This window comes from Bubalus kerabau, chromosome 11 (assembly GCF_029407905.1).
Source record: "Bubalus kerabau isolate K-KA32 ecotype Philippines breed swamp buffalo chromosome 11, PCC_UOA_SB_1v2, whole genome shotgun sequence".
Classification (NCBI taxonomy): Eukaryota; Metazoa; Chordata; class Mammalia; order Artiodactyla; family Bovidae; genus Bubalus; species Bubalus kerabau.
The window spans coordinates 39,440,910-39,458,794 of record NC_073634.1 but is presented as its reverse complement, the minus strand read 5'-3'; the positions used below and the strand labels follow the sequence as shown (position 1 = coordinate 39,458,794).

At 42.8% G+C, this 17,885-nt stretch overlaps 1 protein-coding gene across 2 annotated transcripts in view; it reads left to right on the top strand.

Annotated features, from left to right (window-relative positions):
- The first annotated feature begins 17,255 nt into the window (after positions 1–17,255).
- PSME4 (proteasome activator subunit 4) overlaps positions 17,256–17,885 on the top strand; it is a 99,377-nt gene continuing 98,747 nt past the window's right edge. For both annotated transcript variants that reach the window (XM_055540080.1, XM_055540079.1), the window contains exon 1: positions 17,256–17,521. In XM_055540080.1, coding sequence (XP_055396055.1) covers positions 17,280–17,521 — 242 coding nt within the window. In that variant the 5' untranslated portion in view covers positions 17,256–17,279. The remainder of the gene's footprint in view (positions 17,522–17,885) is intronic.

Here is a 17,885-nt window from a genome sequence, read left to right as displayed (position 1 = left end):
TTTGATGGGGAAAGTAATAGCATTATGTTAGAGGTATTCTTTGTGTGTGTCTGGGGGCCATTAGTTGGTCACTGAGTTTCAGCTGTTCACTGGTAATTTAGGAATGAAACTGTACTTTTCGTCTGTTCCTACTAATGTAGCTTTAGACTAATAAATAAAAAATATTTGGTTCTTATTTTTAACTGCTACCTAAAACAATAGTTTCCTTTTGAAGTAAATCTTGGTAGAGGTTGAAACATTCCAATGATATAAATTCAATGTATTGCCTTTCATTAATAAAACATTAAGAATATAAGTCTGGCCTCTTCCTTATCCCCTGACATGACCTCTCTCCTGCGAGCTCCCCAGCTTCTACATTCTTTTTCCCAAATTGTTTTCCTCCTTCCTCTAGAAATCCCCAAATTTCCTCTTCACCCTCACCCCTTTTGCATTTTTTCCACGACCCTGCACTCTCAGTTGAGGACACTGCCTCATGCTTCTCTGAGAAAATAGAAGCCATCAGAAGTTGCTTATCTTCTGCAGATCTACAATTCTACCTGCACCTGTGCCAAATTTTCTCCTCCTCCCCGCTTGTTTCAAAGGGAGGATCTCCTCCTATCATTTCACTCCTGCTCTGGATCTAATCCCTCTCTCTCCATGTCATCTTCTCTCCCTTTCTAATGAACTATGCTGATCACAAACAGTATCTTTCGTCTGTTAAAAACCTTTTTGCTGTAAATCTTCTTTAAGCTGCCTTTCTTTCTTTTGCTTCCTTTCACAGAAAACTTTTTGAAATATCCTTTGTCTACATGTTATTTCCACTCTTTCATCCACAAGCCATTCCTTTTACTTCTTTGATGTGTACCATTTTAAAAGTCTTTATTGAATCTGTTAAAACATTGGTTCTGTTTTACATTTTGTTCTGGCTGAGAGGCATGTGGGATCTTAGCTACCTGACCAGAGATGGAACCCACACCTCCTGCATTGGAAGGCGAAGTCTTAACCACTGGATGACCAAGGAAGTCCAAACAAGTCACTACTGAATCCTCCCTGATCCAGTTTCCCTGTCCTACTGTACCTCTGAAATTGTGTGTGTCAAGGTCAAAAATGACCTTGACATTGCCAGCTCCACTGGCCACTTTGGTCCTTATCTTACTGGTGTCTTCAGCAGCATCTGTCTCCCTAGAAACATTCTCCTATCTTCTGTGATGCCAGTCTGTACAAAATAGTTAACATAGCAGACCTGAGCCTGCCAGCTTTTGAAGAGACTTGCTAGGCTGGCCGTTGGCTAGCTATTGGGAACTTCATTTTGAGGAGTGTTCCTATGTTCCCTGAGTGATATCACTATGGTTCACTGTGCCTGCACTTTATAAATAATGTGGTTTATGCTGAACACCTGCTTTCCTTCTGGGACTCTGAAATTTTGTAAGCAGAGGGTGCCTATATGACCAGACTACAATAAAACTCTTGGGTACTGATTCTCCAATGGGCTTTCCTGGACAGAAATACCATACACGGGTTTTTCCTTTTCTCAGACTCGACTAGTTTCTCTTGCTCTGTCCCACTTAAAGTCACAAGGTTTCACTCTCATTTCTATCTATACTATTTTCTAGGTGATCCCCTTAACATTACAAACAATATCATGTATATGCTGACAATTTCCAAATTTATAACTCCAGCCTAGTTCCTACCACTAACTCTAGAAACTGATACCCAAAAGCCTGCTTGAAACTTCACATAGGATCTCGTAGGCAAACTTAATATTGCCAGTATGGAACTCATGATTGCTTTTTCTCAAACCTGGTCCTACACTGTTTTTCCCATCTTAAGGACCCTACCATACATGCATTACCAGAGACAGAAATTTTGGAGTCATTTGTGACTCTTTCCTTTCTCTCACACCACATTCTATAATCAAATCTTGTTAATTCTACCTCAGAATATTTCTCAAATCTGACCAAGTCTCATTTTCTCAGTCTGAAACAAGCCATCATCTGGACTGCTGAACAGCCTCGTAATTAGCCTCCCTATTACCATTCTTATCTCTGAATAATCTATTCTCCATTCAGGGTCAGAAAGATCCCTTTAAAGTTTAAATCAAAGGATGTCATTTTCGTGATTAAAAACTTTTCTACTGATACCCATTGCACTTAAGAGCAAATCTAGATTCTTGGCCCACTTATTGAGTTAGAGACAGAGTAGATTTTCTTGCATTGTGAAAAAGGTTGACTTGATCAAGAAACTGTGTGAAGGTCAGGGTACTTGGAGCAGAACGGGCATGGGGAGAGGGGCAGGGATCAAGATATGAGATAAAATATTAAGAGAGGTAGGGGGTGTTTCTTGCAGGGCCTTGTTTTTGAATATTTGTTACATAAATCTGTGCTGGCATATGGAAGCAAAAGTCATACAACACTAAAATATTCTCTAGCGAACTTGATCATTTATAAAACAAGCCTCTACTTAAATATTTTTCCATACAAAACTCTAGTGCTTATTTTCCCCCACCCTGGCTCATTCAGTGGCCCTTCAGTTAAAAGCTCATTGTTTGAACTTTGAGGTTATGGTAAACATCCAAAAATATCAATCAAACAAATCAAATGAATCAAAAAGAATTTAACTACAGATTCTGCAATAGGTACAAGATTTCATTAAGTTTATGAAAGTGATATTAGAGAATTCTTCAAATCATATACAATGCTATTGGTAACTGAGGCTCCACAATCATACCAGTTAACAATGGAAACAGTGAAACAGAAATGTGTTTCCAGAAGGCATCATCTGAATATCAAGCAGTGAAGGGAGGTCATTAGAAAAATTGATGAGGCTCTTGATAATTTTTGAAGAAATGACTTTCTCTGCATATGAAGAGAATGAAGGAAAATAAAGGGGCCACAGACTGGGAAAAAATATTTGCAAATCACATATATGATACAGGATTTATCCCCAGAATATATAGAGAACTATCAAAACTTAATAATGAAAAAACAAAAAGGGGGAAAATATTTTAATAGATGCTTCACCAAGAAAGATATATGAATGCTAAATCAGCATGCAAAAAGATGCTCATTGTTATTAGTTATTAGGAAAAGGCAAATTGGAAGCACAAGGAGATACTACTATATTCCTACTAGAAAGGCTAAAGTTATTAATAAAAAGACTGACCATAAAGTGTTGGAAAAACATAATACAGCATAACCACATTGGAAAACAGCTTGCAGTTTCTTAAAAAGTTATACATATACCTACCATATGATCCAGCCATTCACCTCCCAGGTACTTATCCCAAAGGAAAGGAAATAAATGTCAGTACAAAGACTTATGTATTAACATTCACAACAGCTTTATTTGTAGCAGCCAGAAACTGGAAATAACTGAAACATTTATTATCAGATGAATGGATGGGCACATTGTGGTATATTCAAACAATGAAACAGTAATCAGCAAGTGTTTGAGAGAAAACATAAAATCACACTAACCTTGAAGAAGACTGTGCAGTCACTTGATCATCGGCATCAGTGGGGATTTGTTCAAGTGCAAATTCTCAGGGTCCACTTTACACCTACTGAATCAGAAATTCTCGGGGTGGGAGCTCTCTCAACCCTGCCTTAGGCTCATTTGCTGAAAGTATCAGTGAGGGTTCCTGATATGTCAGTGTTCTTTATTGTCAGTAATCTTCTATTGGCTAATTTAAGTTGAATATAAATTTATTGGAAAGCATCAGATAACTTGCAGATTTGACAAGAAATGATAAGGAACAGTCTCAGACAAGAGACCAGGGTCAAAGGAGTCAGGGTAGTGAAATAGACTGCTTGAGATGCTGCTGACACCACCAATGTATGCCATATATTCTGTTTGACACAGTGGTCACTGTAGATGGTCACTGTTCCTGAAGGGCTGAACACACAGCCACGAATGCCAGGCTGCCTACACTACAGCTACCACAGATCCATCCATCATCCCCTCATCTTGGCATTACTTGCTCAAGATTCAAAGTACATGGTGGCCAAACCTGGATCACAAGGCTGTCGGGGAGTGATTAGAGGGGGACTCCTTAGGCTTCTGAGGGAGGAGCTTACTTCTCACCAAGACCTATGCAATGGGGCAGGGCTGGGGGGGTTGCAGTTTCCTAAATCTAGCACATGGGTTCAGATGCTGCGTAGTCAGACAGTTACAGATGCCCACTACTTTAAGTGTTCTGAATACAGTCAATTAGGTATATTTTTCAGACAGTTCAGTCGCTTAGTTGTGTCCGACTCTTTGCGACCTCATGAATTGAAGCATGCCAGGCCTCCCTGTCCATCACCAACTCCCGGAGTTCACTCAAACTCACGTCCATCAAGTCCATGATGCCATCCAGACATCTCATCCTCTGTCGTCCCCTTCTCCTCCTGCCCACAATCCCTCCCAGCATCAGAGTCTTTTCCAATGAGTCAACTCTTCGCATCAGGTGGCCAAAGCATTGGAGTTTCAGCTTTAGCATCATTCCTTCCAAAGAACACCCAGGACTGATCTCCTTTAGATGGACTGGTTGGATCTCCTTGCAGTCCATGGGACTTTCAAGAGTCTTCTCCAAACCACAGTTCAAAAGCATCAATTCTCCGGCGCTCAGCTTTCTTCACAGTCCAACTCTCATATCCATACAAGACCACTTGGAAAACCACAGCCTTGACTAGAAGGATCTTTGGTGGCAAAGTAATGTCTCTGCTTTTGAATATGCTATCTAGGTTGGTCATAACTTTGGCAGGACCATATTCTGGCAGAATTAGTCAAATATGTTGTTTGTATTACTAATTATGGACTTAAGAACTGTCCAAAATATTTCCTCCTTATTTCTGGAAAGATATGTCTTTTCATACAAGTATTGGCTCACAGTGGTCTACAAGAGTAGATGGTGCCAGTATGTACCTTTCTGCTGCATGTTTGAGTGAACACTATGAAATAAAATGATTGGGTTCAGAACACTGCCACTTTGACTAAACTCTTAGTGGCCTTCAAATAGTGTTATTTAAAACTGAATTAATTGGACATTCACAGGCATACCTCCCACAAATATAACTCAAAATGGATCATGGACTTCAGTTCAGTTCAGTTTAGTTCAGTCGCTCAGTCATGTCCAACTCTTTGCAACCCCATGAATTGCAGCATGCCAGGCCTCCCTGTCCATCACCAACTCCTGGAGTTCACCCAAACTCATGTGCATCGAGTTGGTGATACCATCGAGCCATCTCATCCTCTGTCATCCCCTTCTCCTCCTGCCCCCAATCCCTCCCAGCTTCAGGGTCTTTTCCAATGAGTCAACTCTTTGCATGAGGTGGCCAAAGTATTGGAGTTTGAGCCTCAGCATCAGTCCTTCCAATGAACACCCAGGACTGGTCTCCTTTAGGATGGACTGGCTGGATCTCCTTGCAGTCCAAGGGACTCACAAGAGTCTTCTCCAACACCACAGTTCAAAAGCATCAATTCTTTGGTGCTCAGCTTTCTTCACAGTCCAACTCTCACATCCATACATGACCACTGGAAAAACCATAGCCTTGACTAGATGTACTTACATACAAAACATAAAACTATTAGAAAAAAATCTTTGAATCTATGACAAGGCCAAGTTCTTAGATTTGACGCCAAAGGTTTGAACCATGAAAGGAAAATATTGACAAAATGGACCCTATCAAAATTCAATGCTTTTACTCTGCAAAAGGCCCTATTTTAAGGGGCCTCCCTGGTGGCTCAGTGGTAAAGAATCTGCCTGCCAATGCAGGAGACACCAGTTCAATCCCTGGCCCAGGAAGATCCCACATGTTGCAGAGCAACTAAACTCTTGTACCACAACTATGGAGCTTGTGCTAGAGAGCCCAGGAGCCACAACTACTGAACCCATGTTTGTTCCCCAACTACTGAAACCCACACGCCCTAGAGTCCCTGCTCAGCAGCAAGAGAAGCCATCAAAATGAGAAATCCAAGCACTGCAACTAGAGAGTAGCCCCCTCTGCAACTAGAGAAAAGCCCCTGCAGTAACAAAGACTCAGCACAGCCAAAATAAAATAAATGAAAAAAATTTAAACAGACCCTAATAAGAGGATGAAAAGACAAGCTACACACAAGGAGAAAATATCTGAAAGTCACCTGTCTGACAAAGGAATAGCAATTGGAATATATAAAGAACTCTCAAAACTCAACAGTAAAAAAACAAGCAATCCAATTAGAAAGCAGGCAAAAAACATAAGCAGAGATCTCACCAAAGAAGACATGCAGGTGGCCAAGAAGCCCATGAAAACACGCTCAGCAACATTAGCCAAAAGGAAAATGCAAATTAAGTCCACAATGAGACATCACTCGCACTTATCAAAATGGTTAAAATAAACAGTAACAACAACAAATGTTGGCAAGGATGCAGAGAAACTGGATTACTCATACATAGCTGGTAAGAATGTAATATGGTACAGCTACTCTGGAAAACATTTTGGTAGTTTCTTATTTATAAAACTAAACATGCAATCCAGCATGACCCAGCAATTGTACTTCTGGGCATTTATCCCAGAGAAATTAAAACTTACGTTCACATAAAAACCTGTAGACAAATATTCATAGCAGCTTTATTTGGAATAGGCAAAACCAACCCAGATGTCCTTCAACGGTGAATGGCTGAACGGAATATGGTACATCTGTACCATGGACTGCTATTCAGCAATAAAAGGGAACAAACTATTAGTACATGCAACAACCTGGATGAATTTCTACGGAATTATGCTGAGCAGGAAAAGACCCAATCCCACAAGGTTACACCCTGCATTATTCTATTTATATTAACAGCCTTGGAATGATAAAATTATAAATTTAATTATAAATGATAAAATTATAGAGGACAGATTAGTAATTTTCCAGGCATTAGAGGCATGGGAGGAGTCAGGAAAGTGAATGGGAATCTTAAGGGCAACAGGAAGGATTTTTGTGGTGATGGAAATGTTCTTGTCTTGCTTGAGAGTATTGATGTAAATATCTTGATTTTGACATTGATCACAAAAAATACCAGTTTTGGGAAACTGGGCAAAGCATATAAGGGATCTCTCTGTATTATTTCTATGACTATATAGGAATCTACAAAATAAAATCTCAAAATAAAAAGATTAATTTATAGGAATTCTCAGGCAGTCCAGTGGTCAGGACTTACCACTCTCACCAGCAGGGGCCTGGGTTTGATCCCTAGTCAAGGAACTAAGATTCTGCAAGCTGTGGTATGCATCAAAAAAAAAAAAAACAAAAAGAGAGAGAGAAGAAAAAAAGATTAATTTACAAAACAAAGCAAGAACTGAAAAAAATGAATTAGATTCTGAGTCCAGAAAAGCAGCCCACTGTCTGTGAATGGGAATGAGCTAACACTATTTCCGTCAACACCACCACACACAGATCATGACTTCATTGCTGTTGTTTAGTCGCTAAGTGGTGTCTGACTCTTTGCAACCCCACGGACTGTAGCCCACCAGGCTCCTCTGTCCATGGGATTTCCCAGGCAAGAATACTGGAGTGGGTTGCAACTTCCTTCTCCAGGGGATCTTCCCGACGCAGGGATGAACCTGTGTTTCTCGCGCTGGCAGGCGGATCCTTTGGAAAGGCCGTCTACTCTCTGTGGGTGGGGATGAGCTACCACCATGGTCACCATCATACACAGACACATGGCTACTTGTTACCTATTATCAGTTTACTGTCTTGCCTCTTCTTTTGCCATTATCCGCCCTTTCTGTGCTCTTACCTCATTATACTCACTGCTCCCTGGCCGAACTGGGCTTACTGAAAACGCTAGGGCTTCTGCATAATGACGACTCTGCCTGGGGTGTACCTATCCAGTTGACTTCAAGACCCTAACAGCCCCCATTCAGGTCCCCCAAATATTTGGTTACTTCCCGCAATACTGTATTTGTATATCTCAAATAGCTTTTAGGATAAAGTCCAAAATTCTTAACCCAACGTACAAGGTATTACATGATCTAACTCTGCTTGCATCCTTAGCCTTATCTGCCACTCTCACCTTCTCTCCTAAGCACAGTGATCTTTTCTGAGTTTCTCAAGAGAAGTTCTTCCCCCACCTCAAGCCTCCCTTCATACTGTTTTTCTAGTCAGATCATTTCTATTATCTGTCTCCACAACTCTTCATTCACCAACTACTACTTCCTCAAAGAAATCTTTCTAGGCCTCCCAGTCTAGGCTAGGTCTCCTTGTTTTACACAATCAGAGCAGCCTTTATTCTATGAAAGCATTTAACAGAAGTGTAATTAAATACCTACAGAATGGATTGTTTACTGTCTGACTGCCCCATCAGACAATGAGCTCAGTAATGTCAGGGGCCACACAGACATAGATCTTTTGGGAAAATATTTTACATTAAATTTTAAGTTGTGTGTATTCCTAGCATATAAATCCCTTGAACCTGTTTCCATTTAATGCCACACACAACACACACACACACACACACACACACACACACAAAACCTTGTATGAATGGTTGGAGGTATGGAAATTATGGAAAGTAGGTAGCCAGAATTCCATATTTGATTTAAAGTGGTACTGAGAAAGGGACAACAGAAGCCTTGTAAACAGAAGTAGTTTAGCAGAGGCAAAAGTTTAGAGCTGGGAATGACCATAAATACAGAAGCCTCCATCCTCCAAAACTGAGCAGAACTATTGGATGAGGCATTGATTTCTCACAGTCTATAGAGAGGTTTATGCTATGCTATGCTAAGTCACTTCAGTCGTGTCCAACTCTGTGCGACCCCACAGACGGCAGCCCACCAGGCTCCCCCGTCCCTCGGATTCTCCAAGCAAGAACACTGGAGTGGGTTGCCATTTCCTTCTCCAATGCATGAAAGTGAAAAGTGAAAGTGAAGTCGCTCAGTCATGTCCAGCTCTTAGCGACCCCATGGATTGCAGCGTAACAGGCTCCTCCGTCCATGGGATTTTCCAAGCAAGAGTACTGGAGTGGGGTGCCATTGCCTTCTCTGATAGAGAGGTTTACATGAGTTTTATCTAGAGCTCTTAAGAGATAGAAAGATCACAGATGACATTTGGTTACAATTTTATCTACTTACTTGTCTGTCAGCCCACTAGATAGTGAACCCCTTGAGGACAAGTACTATGTCATTCATCTTATGATCTCAAACTTGGTACTCAAGAGGCACTTAATAAATGTTTGCTGAATAAATGAATATATTGATATAATTCACTATGGAGAATTCAAGATTTATTACAGTACCCCTCTTATGAGTCTGTAAATTTCAAAAGTGATTCTTCTTAGTACAAAGTAAAAGACTGCAAAGGGTAGCATTCCAAGTATACGATAACGTATGAGTGTCTTGCTGGTATTCATATTATTCATGCAGACAATCCCATTCTCCGTCCATGAGCAAGGACTGTTCTATTTATGTTAAAACTGAGGTAGGTGGAAAGAGTGTACATCCTCTTTGTGCATTTGTTATTATCTCTCCAATGACTCTATTGTTAATTTCTTCAACTACTGTTAAAAAGTACAGTTCATCTCTTTACTATATTTGATCATGAGGGAAGCTACGACCTCCTACATTATTCACAGCTTGTCAAAAAAGAAGAAAACAAAGAGCTTCAGTTTGTTGAAAAACCCTTTTTTGCATTTAAATATCAAATAGGTTTTTTTACAAATAATAAAAAATAGATTATTTTTAAATCATCAATAAATAGAGCTGATGGATAGACATCATCAATGGCCATTTATGTGATATGAGGATTCTAAAAAATGCTCTCGTGCCTGTGTGTATGCTAAGTCGCTTCAGTCGCGTGCGACTCTTTAAAACCCTACAGACTGCAGCCCGGCAGGCTCCGATTACCCATAATTACTCTCTTTTGTGGCTTCCCTGGTGGCTCAGGGGTAAAAAATAGGCTGCAAGGCAAGAGAGGCAGGAGAGGCAAGTTTGATCCCTGGGTCAGGAAGATCCCTTGGAGAAGGAAATGGCAACATACTCCAGTATTCTTACCTGGGAAATCCCATTGGACAGAGGAGCCTGGTGGGCTACATTTCATGGTCACAAAAGAGTCAAACACAACTTGGAGACTAAACAACTTCCTTTTGCTCCCACGATGTCTAATATTTTAGAGTAGAAGTTCATTCCTTAAAGGTCTCTAGTTCCAGTAGCATGGCAGACTGAGTTAATGCAAAACCCCTCTTATACAGGAATGGTATATTAAACATAAAAGTAAGTGGTAACCATAGATGAGTTCATACACAGAAAAGGAAAATTTCTGGATGCTGAAACAAAGAAGAAAGGAAAGCCAGAGTGATAAGTGTATGAGTTAACCCTGCATCAACTTTGGGGTAGTTATTTGACCTGGAAACAGCAAGTGAATTGGGCTTTAATATCCACTCAAGGATAGAAGTTAAAGTCTTGAACCTAAGGGAGTTGGAAGTGAAATAATGCATAAAAACAGAACTCTCCATAATGTTGAATTCCCAGGCCTGTAACTTGCATAGGACAGAAATCCAAGTTAATACTAGCTGGAAAATGAACATAAATATTGGTTAGTACAAATCTATGATACTTTTGTGGATCTGGTATAAGCAAACAAAAAATCACTCTGGGTCACATGAGACTTCCACAGTGGGGGGTGGGGGGGGCGGAAAGGGGACAAGCCATTTGAAGATGATCTCAAATATAAAAAGTTATAAAACACAAGTAAATGAGCCATCATGAACAAAAGTCAGCAAACACACAACACATTATTATTAGAAATAATAGAAAGAATGTCCAAATAAGATGGCTCAGTGGTCAAGAATCTGCCTGCAATGCAGGAGATGCAGATTTGATCCCTAGGTTAGGAAGATCCCCTGGAGGAGGGGGATATGGCAACCCACTCCAGTATTCTTGCCTGGGAAATGCCATGGACAGAGGACCCTGGTGGGTTACAGCCCAAAGGTTGCAAAGAGTTGGACATGACTGGGCATGGAAAATTATTAAATTAAGTATGTCTAAAATGGTTAAACGGAGAAGGCAATGGCACCCCACTCCAGTACTCTTGCCTGGAAAATCCCATAGACGGAGGAGCCTGGTAGGCTGCAGTCCATGGGGTCGCTAGGAGTTGGACACGATGGAGCGACTTCACTTTCACTTTTCACTTTCCTGCATTGGAGAAGGAAATGGCAACCCACTCCAGTGTTCTTGCCTGGAGAATCCCAGGGACGGGGGAGCCTGGTGGGCTGCCGTCTATGGGGTCGCACAGAGTCGGACACGACTGAAGCGACTTAGCAGCAGCAGCAGCAGCAGCAAAATGGTTAAAATAGTCAGTCAGTGAAGTTGCTCAGTTGTGTCCGACTCTTTGCAATCCCATGGACTGTAGCCTACCAGGCTCCTCCATCCATGGAATTTTCCAGGCAAGAGTACTGGAGTGGGTTGCCATCTCCTTCTCCAGGGGGTGTTCCTGACCCAGGGATCAAACCCAGGTCTCCCGCATTGCAAGCAGAGGCTTTACTATCTGAGCTACCAGGGAAGCTAGACATTGGAACCATAAAGTAGTCCAAAGTAGTCACAGTTCCAAAGTAGTCATTGGAACCATAAAGAACAAAACTCAATGAAAAACAAAATAGGATACCTGAAAAAGAACTTAGTAGAAATTCCAAACTGTAAAATATAATCTTTGGAATTAGCTCAATGGACAAGTTAAACTGCAGATCAATACAAATGAACCAAGTTTGGGACTTCTCTGGTGGTCCAGTGGTTAAGAATCTGCTTTCCAAGGCAGGGGACACAGATTTGATCTCTTGTCTGGTAACTAAGATCCCATGTGCCTTGGGGCAACTAGACCCTGTACCACAACTACAGAGCCCAGGCAAAGCAACTACTGAAGCCACCATGCTCTACAGCCTTTGCTCTGCAACAAGAGACAAGAGAAGCCTGCTCACTGTAACTAGAAGCTTGTGCATCGCAATGAAGACCCAGCACAGACAAAATAAAATAAATAATAAAAAACAAGTGAACTAAGTTGTAAGAATTATAAGTAATAGATATGATAAAGTTAAAGCTCAACATTCACAAAACTAAGATCATGACATCTGGTCCCATCACTTCATGGGAAATAGATAGGGAAACAGTGGAAACCGTGTCAGACTTTATTTTTGGGGCTCCAAAATCACTGCAGATGGTGATTGCAGCCATGAAATTAAAAGACGCTTACTCCTTGGAAGGAAAGTTATGACAAACCTAGATAGCATATTCAAAAGCAGAGACATTACTTTGCCAACAAAGGTCCATCTAGTCAAGTCTATGGTTTTTCCAGTGGTCATGTATGGATGTGAGAGTTGGACTGTGAAGAAGGCTGAGCGCTGAAGAATTGATGCTTTTGAACTGTGGTGTTGGAGAAGACTCTTGAGAGTCCCTTGGACTGCAAGGAGATCCAACCTGTCCATCCTAAAGGAGACCAGTCCTGGGTGTTCATTGGAAGGACTGATGCTGAGGCTCAAACTCCAATACTTTGGCCACCTCATGCAAAGAGTTGACTCATTGGAAAAGACTCTGATGCTGGGAGGAATTGGGGGCAGGAGGAGGAGGAGATGACAGAGGATGAGATGGCTGGATGGTATCACCGACTCCATGCACATGAGTTTGGGTGAACTCCAGGAGTTGGTGATGGACACGGAGGCCTGGCATGCTGCGATTCATGGGGTTGCAAAGAGTCGGACATGACTGAGCGACTGAACTGAACTGAACTGAACTGAAAAGTTATCTGGAATGAGGTAGAGAGACAAAGACTTGCAAAATATTGAGTAAGAAATTTAACACCAGAATGAAAAGTACAACGCAGGTCTGATGGAATTCTATAAGGAGAGAAGAGGAACAAAACGATTGTGAAAATAGCTGAAAATTTTGCATGACTGGTAAACCATAAGAATCTTTTATGAAACAAATCCACGGCAAGATAAATTAAAAAAAAAAAAAAAACCTACAGCTAGCTCCATTGTAGTGAAATGGTAAAATGTCCAAGAAACAGAACAACTAAAATAATCACGGGAAAATTCATTGTTAGCTGTGATTGCCTTCTTATTAAAAGTTGAGTTCTAAATATACTCTAATTGGTAAAATGGGTATTATGGCTGGATTAGAGGGTTTTTGGTTGAAAAATTCAAAACTTAAAAATCATATAGGAACTAGAGGAAAAAAAACCCCTCATTTCTCAAATCCAATAATCTTGTGACTTTAATAACTGTTGCACGACAGGAGTTTAGGTATTTGATTAGAGTCTTTCTAATAGAATTCAAATATTTCTAAGTATTATGCTCTGACAACAGAGATTCATCTATTAATACCCTGTCAAAATACCCCTGCCCCTGGTCCCAAATACATCATATACAGAAAAAACCAAGGCAGGAGAAGGCATGAAACTAACAACCTGTCCTTTTTGTTCACTAATAAGTGGTTGATCATGTAGTGGGCCAGCAAGTACATCCATGTCATAAATATCTGATGATAATTATCTCTGCCAAATCCTCCAGCTTGAGGAGAAGCCTCTCTCTTTAGAATGTTTTTCATGAAGGGCTACTGCACTTTCGAGGTCTTCCAAGAAAAGTGATCACAGTCTATTTCCTAGAGGAGTCTGATAAGAAGTCAGAGTCTCCCTCTGTGGAAGGTCTGGCTGAAAGCATACTGAGTTGTTATCCTTTGGCAGAGTATCCTGAGCTCTGGGAGATAAAAAATGCCTGGGAGTTGGTCTGAGAAGAGAAAATTAACTCCAGACTTTGCATACCATCTCTAATGATGAGTAGCCTTGGTCTTCTGGAGAAACTTAAGGTCTCCTGCCTTTCTCACCTGAAGGGGTCTGAATGGTGTTTTCTATTAAACTTCACATAGAATAACAGGGACTTCATCTTTTTTTGCTCCAATAATTCTTTTGATCTTTCCAGTTCAGACATCCATTCCCAGGGAAACTGAGATCACCTGGAACCACTGCTTCACCTCTTCTCTCTTCTTAGACTTCAACCAATTTAGATGTTAACCATTCTCTTTCAAATTCTCAACTCCAAGATCTCTTCTTATTCAATGAGATAAAGAGGATAAAGCACAGGCTGAGGGAAGTGCTCAAGAAATGACAGCTAAAACCACTACCGTCACTACTGCTAACATATATAACCTCTTGCTTGTCATTTGATCATATCAGCCTGTATAGCATATAATCCTGGGCTGTTAAACATTATTGTAGAAATAATAGGTCACTAATGGAGTCACTGGGTCGTGCAGTCAGATAATGGTAAATTCATGCTTCCACCCTTAACTACCAAGCAATTCTGTTTTTTTAGTCAATTTTCTGAATTCTAAGATGACTCCAAACCCTTTTCCCAACTCCTCAAATCTCCTATCCCCCACTTTCTCCCATCACTGTCATTCTCTTGCTTCACCAAAAATAAAAATAAATAGAAACCACCAGAAAGACCCCCAACTTCCAGGCACCAAATTTGCAAACGCCTTGCTTTTGCACCTTTTTTCCCCTGCTTTCCTCCTCTGCCAACAGAAGGAGAGGATGGTTTACTACTAAAGGCCAGTGAATCCATGCTCTCTCCCACTCTCTGCATCTTCACCCACGTATTTTCAATCTCTCTCTCCACTGGTGCCTTCTCATCAATATTTCAACAGTCCACTTTCAAAAATTCTTTTCATTCCAGCTACCTTATTTTTCTCTTGTTCTTCCCACCCAAACTATCAAAAAATGTTGTCCACCTTGGATGTCTCTGTTTACTTCCCATTCATCCTTTATCATTGCAATCTGCTTTTTCCATTCCTACATTCCACTGAAACTGTTATTTGCTTTATCAGTAACTCCAATAAGCCGTTCTCTGATCTCATTTAACCTCCCAGCCACCTTTGCTATTATTAACCAATTCCTCTAACTGAAACAGTTTTTTAAAAAGCTCACTTTCCTAGAACACTTACCTCTCAGACTGCTTCTTTGAGTATACTTTGCAGTCTCTCTCCTCTCTGCTGCTGCTACTGCTAAGTCGCTTCAGTCGTGTCCGACTCTGTGCGACCCCATAGACGGCAGCCCACCAGGCTCCCCCGTCCCTGGGATTCTCCAGGCAAGAACACTGGAGTGGGTTGCCATTTCCTTCTCCAATGCAGGAAAGTGAAAAGTGAAAGTGAAGTCGCTCAGTCGTGTCCGACTCTTCACAACCCCATGCACTGCAGCCTAAAAGGCTCCTCCGTCCATGGGATTTTCTAGGCAAGAGTACTGGAGTGGGGTGCCATCTCTTCTTTCTATCCATCTCTAAACATGGAGCTCCTTAAGACTGTGATCAAGGGTTCTATTCATACTATTAAATTAATTAAACAAGGAGGCCATTAGACCAAGGTGTCTCTAATGCCTTGGTGGGCTATGTAAGCAAACCCAAGTCTAAGTGTGTACATGCCTCAAGATCATGAAATCTAAACACTAAAGACAACAATCAAAGATAGCTAACTAGGCTTTCAGCTGTAGCCAATCAAATAATTTCCTTCCTTTGCTTCTGCACTTCTCATTCCCTGGCTTCTGTCCCTGCTCCAGGTTTGGTGTTGCCCAATTCCAATCAATTTTTGCTCATGTAAATCCTAAAATTTTTTACTATGCCTCCGTTTATCTTTTAACAATACTCTATATCTCATTCCCTCCAATTCACCTATATGCTATATCCCCTTTTAGATGACCCTCCTGATCCATACATGAAAATATTTTCTAATTCCTTAGGCATTCTGCCTCCATTGATGTTTCTGCTGTGCTTTATATCTGTTTCCCAACCCAAAAATCTGACACCATCCTGACTTTTTCCCTGTTTCACTCTTCATATCCTATCAACTATGAAACTCAGGTCATTCTTGCTGAAATAGCTCTTGAATCATTTCAACCAACATGCAGCCCACCATTATGTCACATCTCCTTAAGGGATCTGCCAGTTTCCGACCCTGTCTGTTCTAATCCATCTCCACACAATATCAGAGTGATTCTTCAGAAATGTAAATTATACCATACCACTCTTATGCTTAAAATTTTTCAGCTTCTTGTTGCCTTTAAGATAAAGCTCTATAAACCCCTTAGTATGTCCTTCGAAGTCTCATTCTTCACTCCCCTCTCTGCAAGCAATCTTTATTTTGAACTTTGAATTCCTAGAATGCAAGGCTGCAGTCTGAGCTGCTTCCTCAGCTCTTTTTTTCTAAATTGCCTATTTAATTAAACTATAATTGCTTTGCATAATTGTGTTCGTTTCTGCCAAACATCAACATGAATCAGCCATAGGTATATGTCCCTTCCCTCTTGAACGCTGTTTTTTCTTCTAATAAATTTTACACTCAATCCTTAAGCTCAACTTTAGGTATCATTTCTAGAACTACCTGACACTCCGTTCTGTTTCAAGTCCTCTTTAGATGTTCTCAAGACATCCTATACTTATCTAGCAATTAAGAGCAGTACTGTTCTGTAATTGCTTACTCTTCAATCAACAGCTCCACATTACTGTAAAGTCCTTGGAAGGCAGAAACCAGGTGTTCTGAAACTGCACCTCAAGGGCCTAAAAGGAGTGTCTGACACACAGCAGTGGCTCAATTAATGTTTGTTGAATATTTATTGAATTCCTTTTTCTGAAACGAAGGCGGCCAGAAGAACGCCAGAAAGACGAGATTTTAAAGGGGACAGGGTAAAAAGTCTATAAGTTACAAGTGGGGTGGACAGAGTACCTAGGTTTTTCCATAAACGGCGTGGGGCACTACGCCGTCTGTTTGCCTCCACCGAGGCCACGGCGACTTAGGGCTCGCGAGGCAGTCGCAGAGAGCGCGCGCGACCCCACGCAAGGAAGGACAATAGCTTGGAACTCAGCCTCGTGTTTCCGGTGGGACAGGCTCGCGCTCGGCCGGTGAGACCTGGGGGTCGGGGCTTCGAGCCCGGCCCACGGCGAGGAAGGCGCGGCACCCAGGGTTGCCGCCGCACCGTCGCGCCGCCGCCGCCGCCGCCCCCTCCTCCCTCACCGTCGCCCCGCCCCGCCCCGCCCCGGAAGTGACCTGAGGCCCATCCGGAACCTCCGGGCCGGGTGGTGCAGCGTCACCAGCCTAGCCGGTGCGGGGCGGGCGGAGCGGCCGCTGCAGCCGCCAACGAACCCGGGACCGCGCGGGGACAGCAGCGAGCCGGCCAGGGCAGGGGGCCCAGCGATCGGGCCGAGGGCGACGGGCCGCCGGCGGCCGCAGGGCGACGACGACGCGGAGGAGGCGGAGCCCGGAGAGGGGTGGGGGCCGGGGAGGGATAGGGTGGGAGGGGGTTAGGGGGCTGTTCCTGGTCTCATGGAGCCGGCCGAACGGGCGGGCGGCAGGGATCCCCTGGAGCCGGGCGGGCGCCCGGGTCCGGACCCCCAAGGCTTCGTCCCGCAGAAGGAGATCGTCTACAACAAGCTGCTGCCCTACGCCGAGCGGCTGGACGCCGAGTCCGACTTGCAGCTGGCCCAGATCAAAAGCAACCTGGGCCGGGCGGTGCAGCTTCAAGAGCTGTGGCCTGGGGGCCTCTTCTGGACCAGGAAACTCTCCACGTAAGTGTGCCAGGGCTTGCAGGATGGGCCGGAGGCAAAGGCTCGGTGTGAGGGCGTCCGCGGTCGTGGGGAGGCTCTTTGTCCGCAGCGGACCGCTGGACACCCCCCGACTCTGCCTCGGTTCGGGCGGATCGTTTCTGTGCAGTAAGCCCCAGAGTCGCGACTCGAGCCTCCCTGCCGCTTTCCCACGGGATCTCCCCGGTCCTCACCAGCCCGCTACGTCCTTAGCAGGTGCTTCTCCCCAAGGTTTCGGGTTGTTGTCTTCCGATATTCGGGGCCCCAGGGAGCCGGAAGGCCACTGGACCCCCAGGGAAAGAGATGGGCGGTCCCCCAAGGGTTCTTCTTGAACCTTTGCGGGTGACGG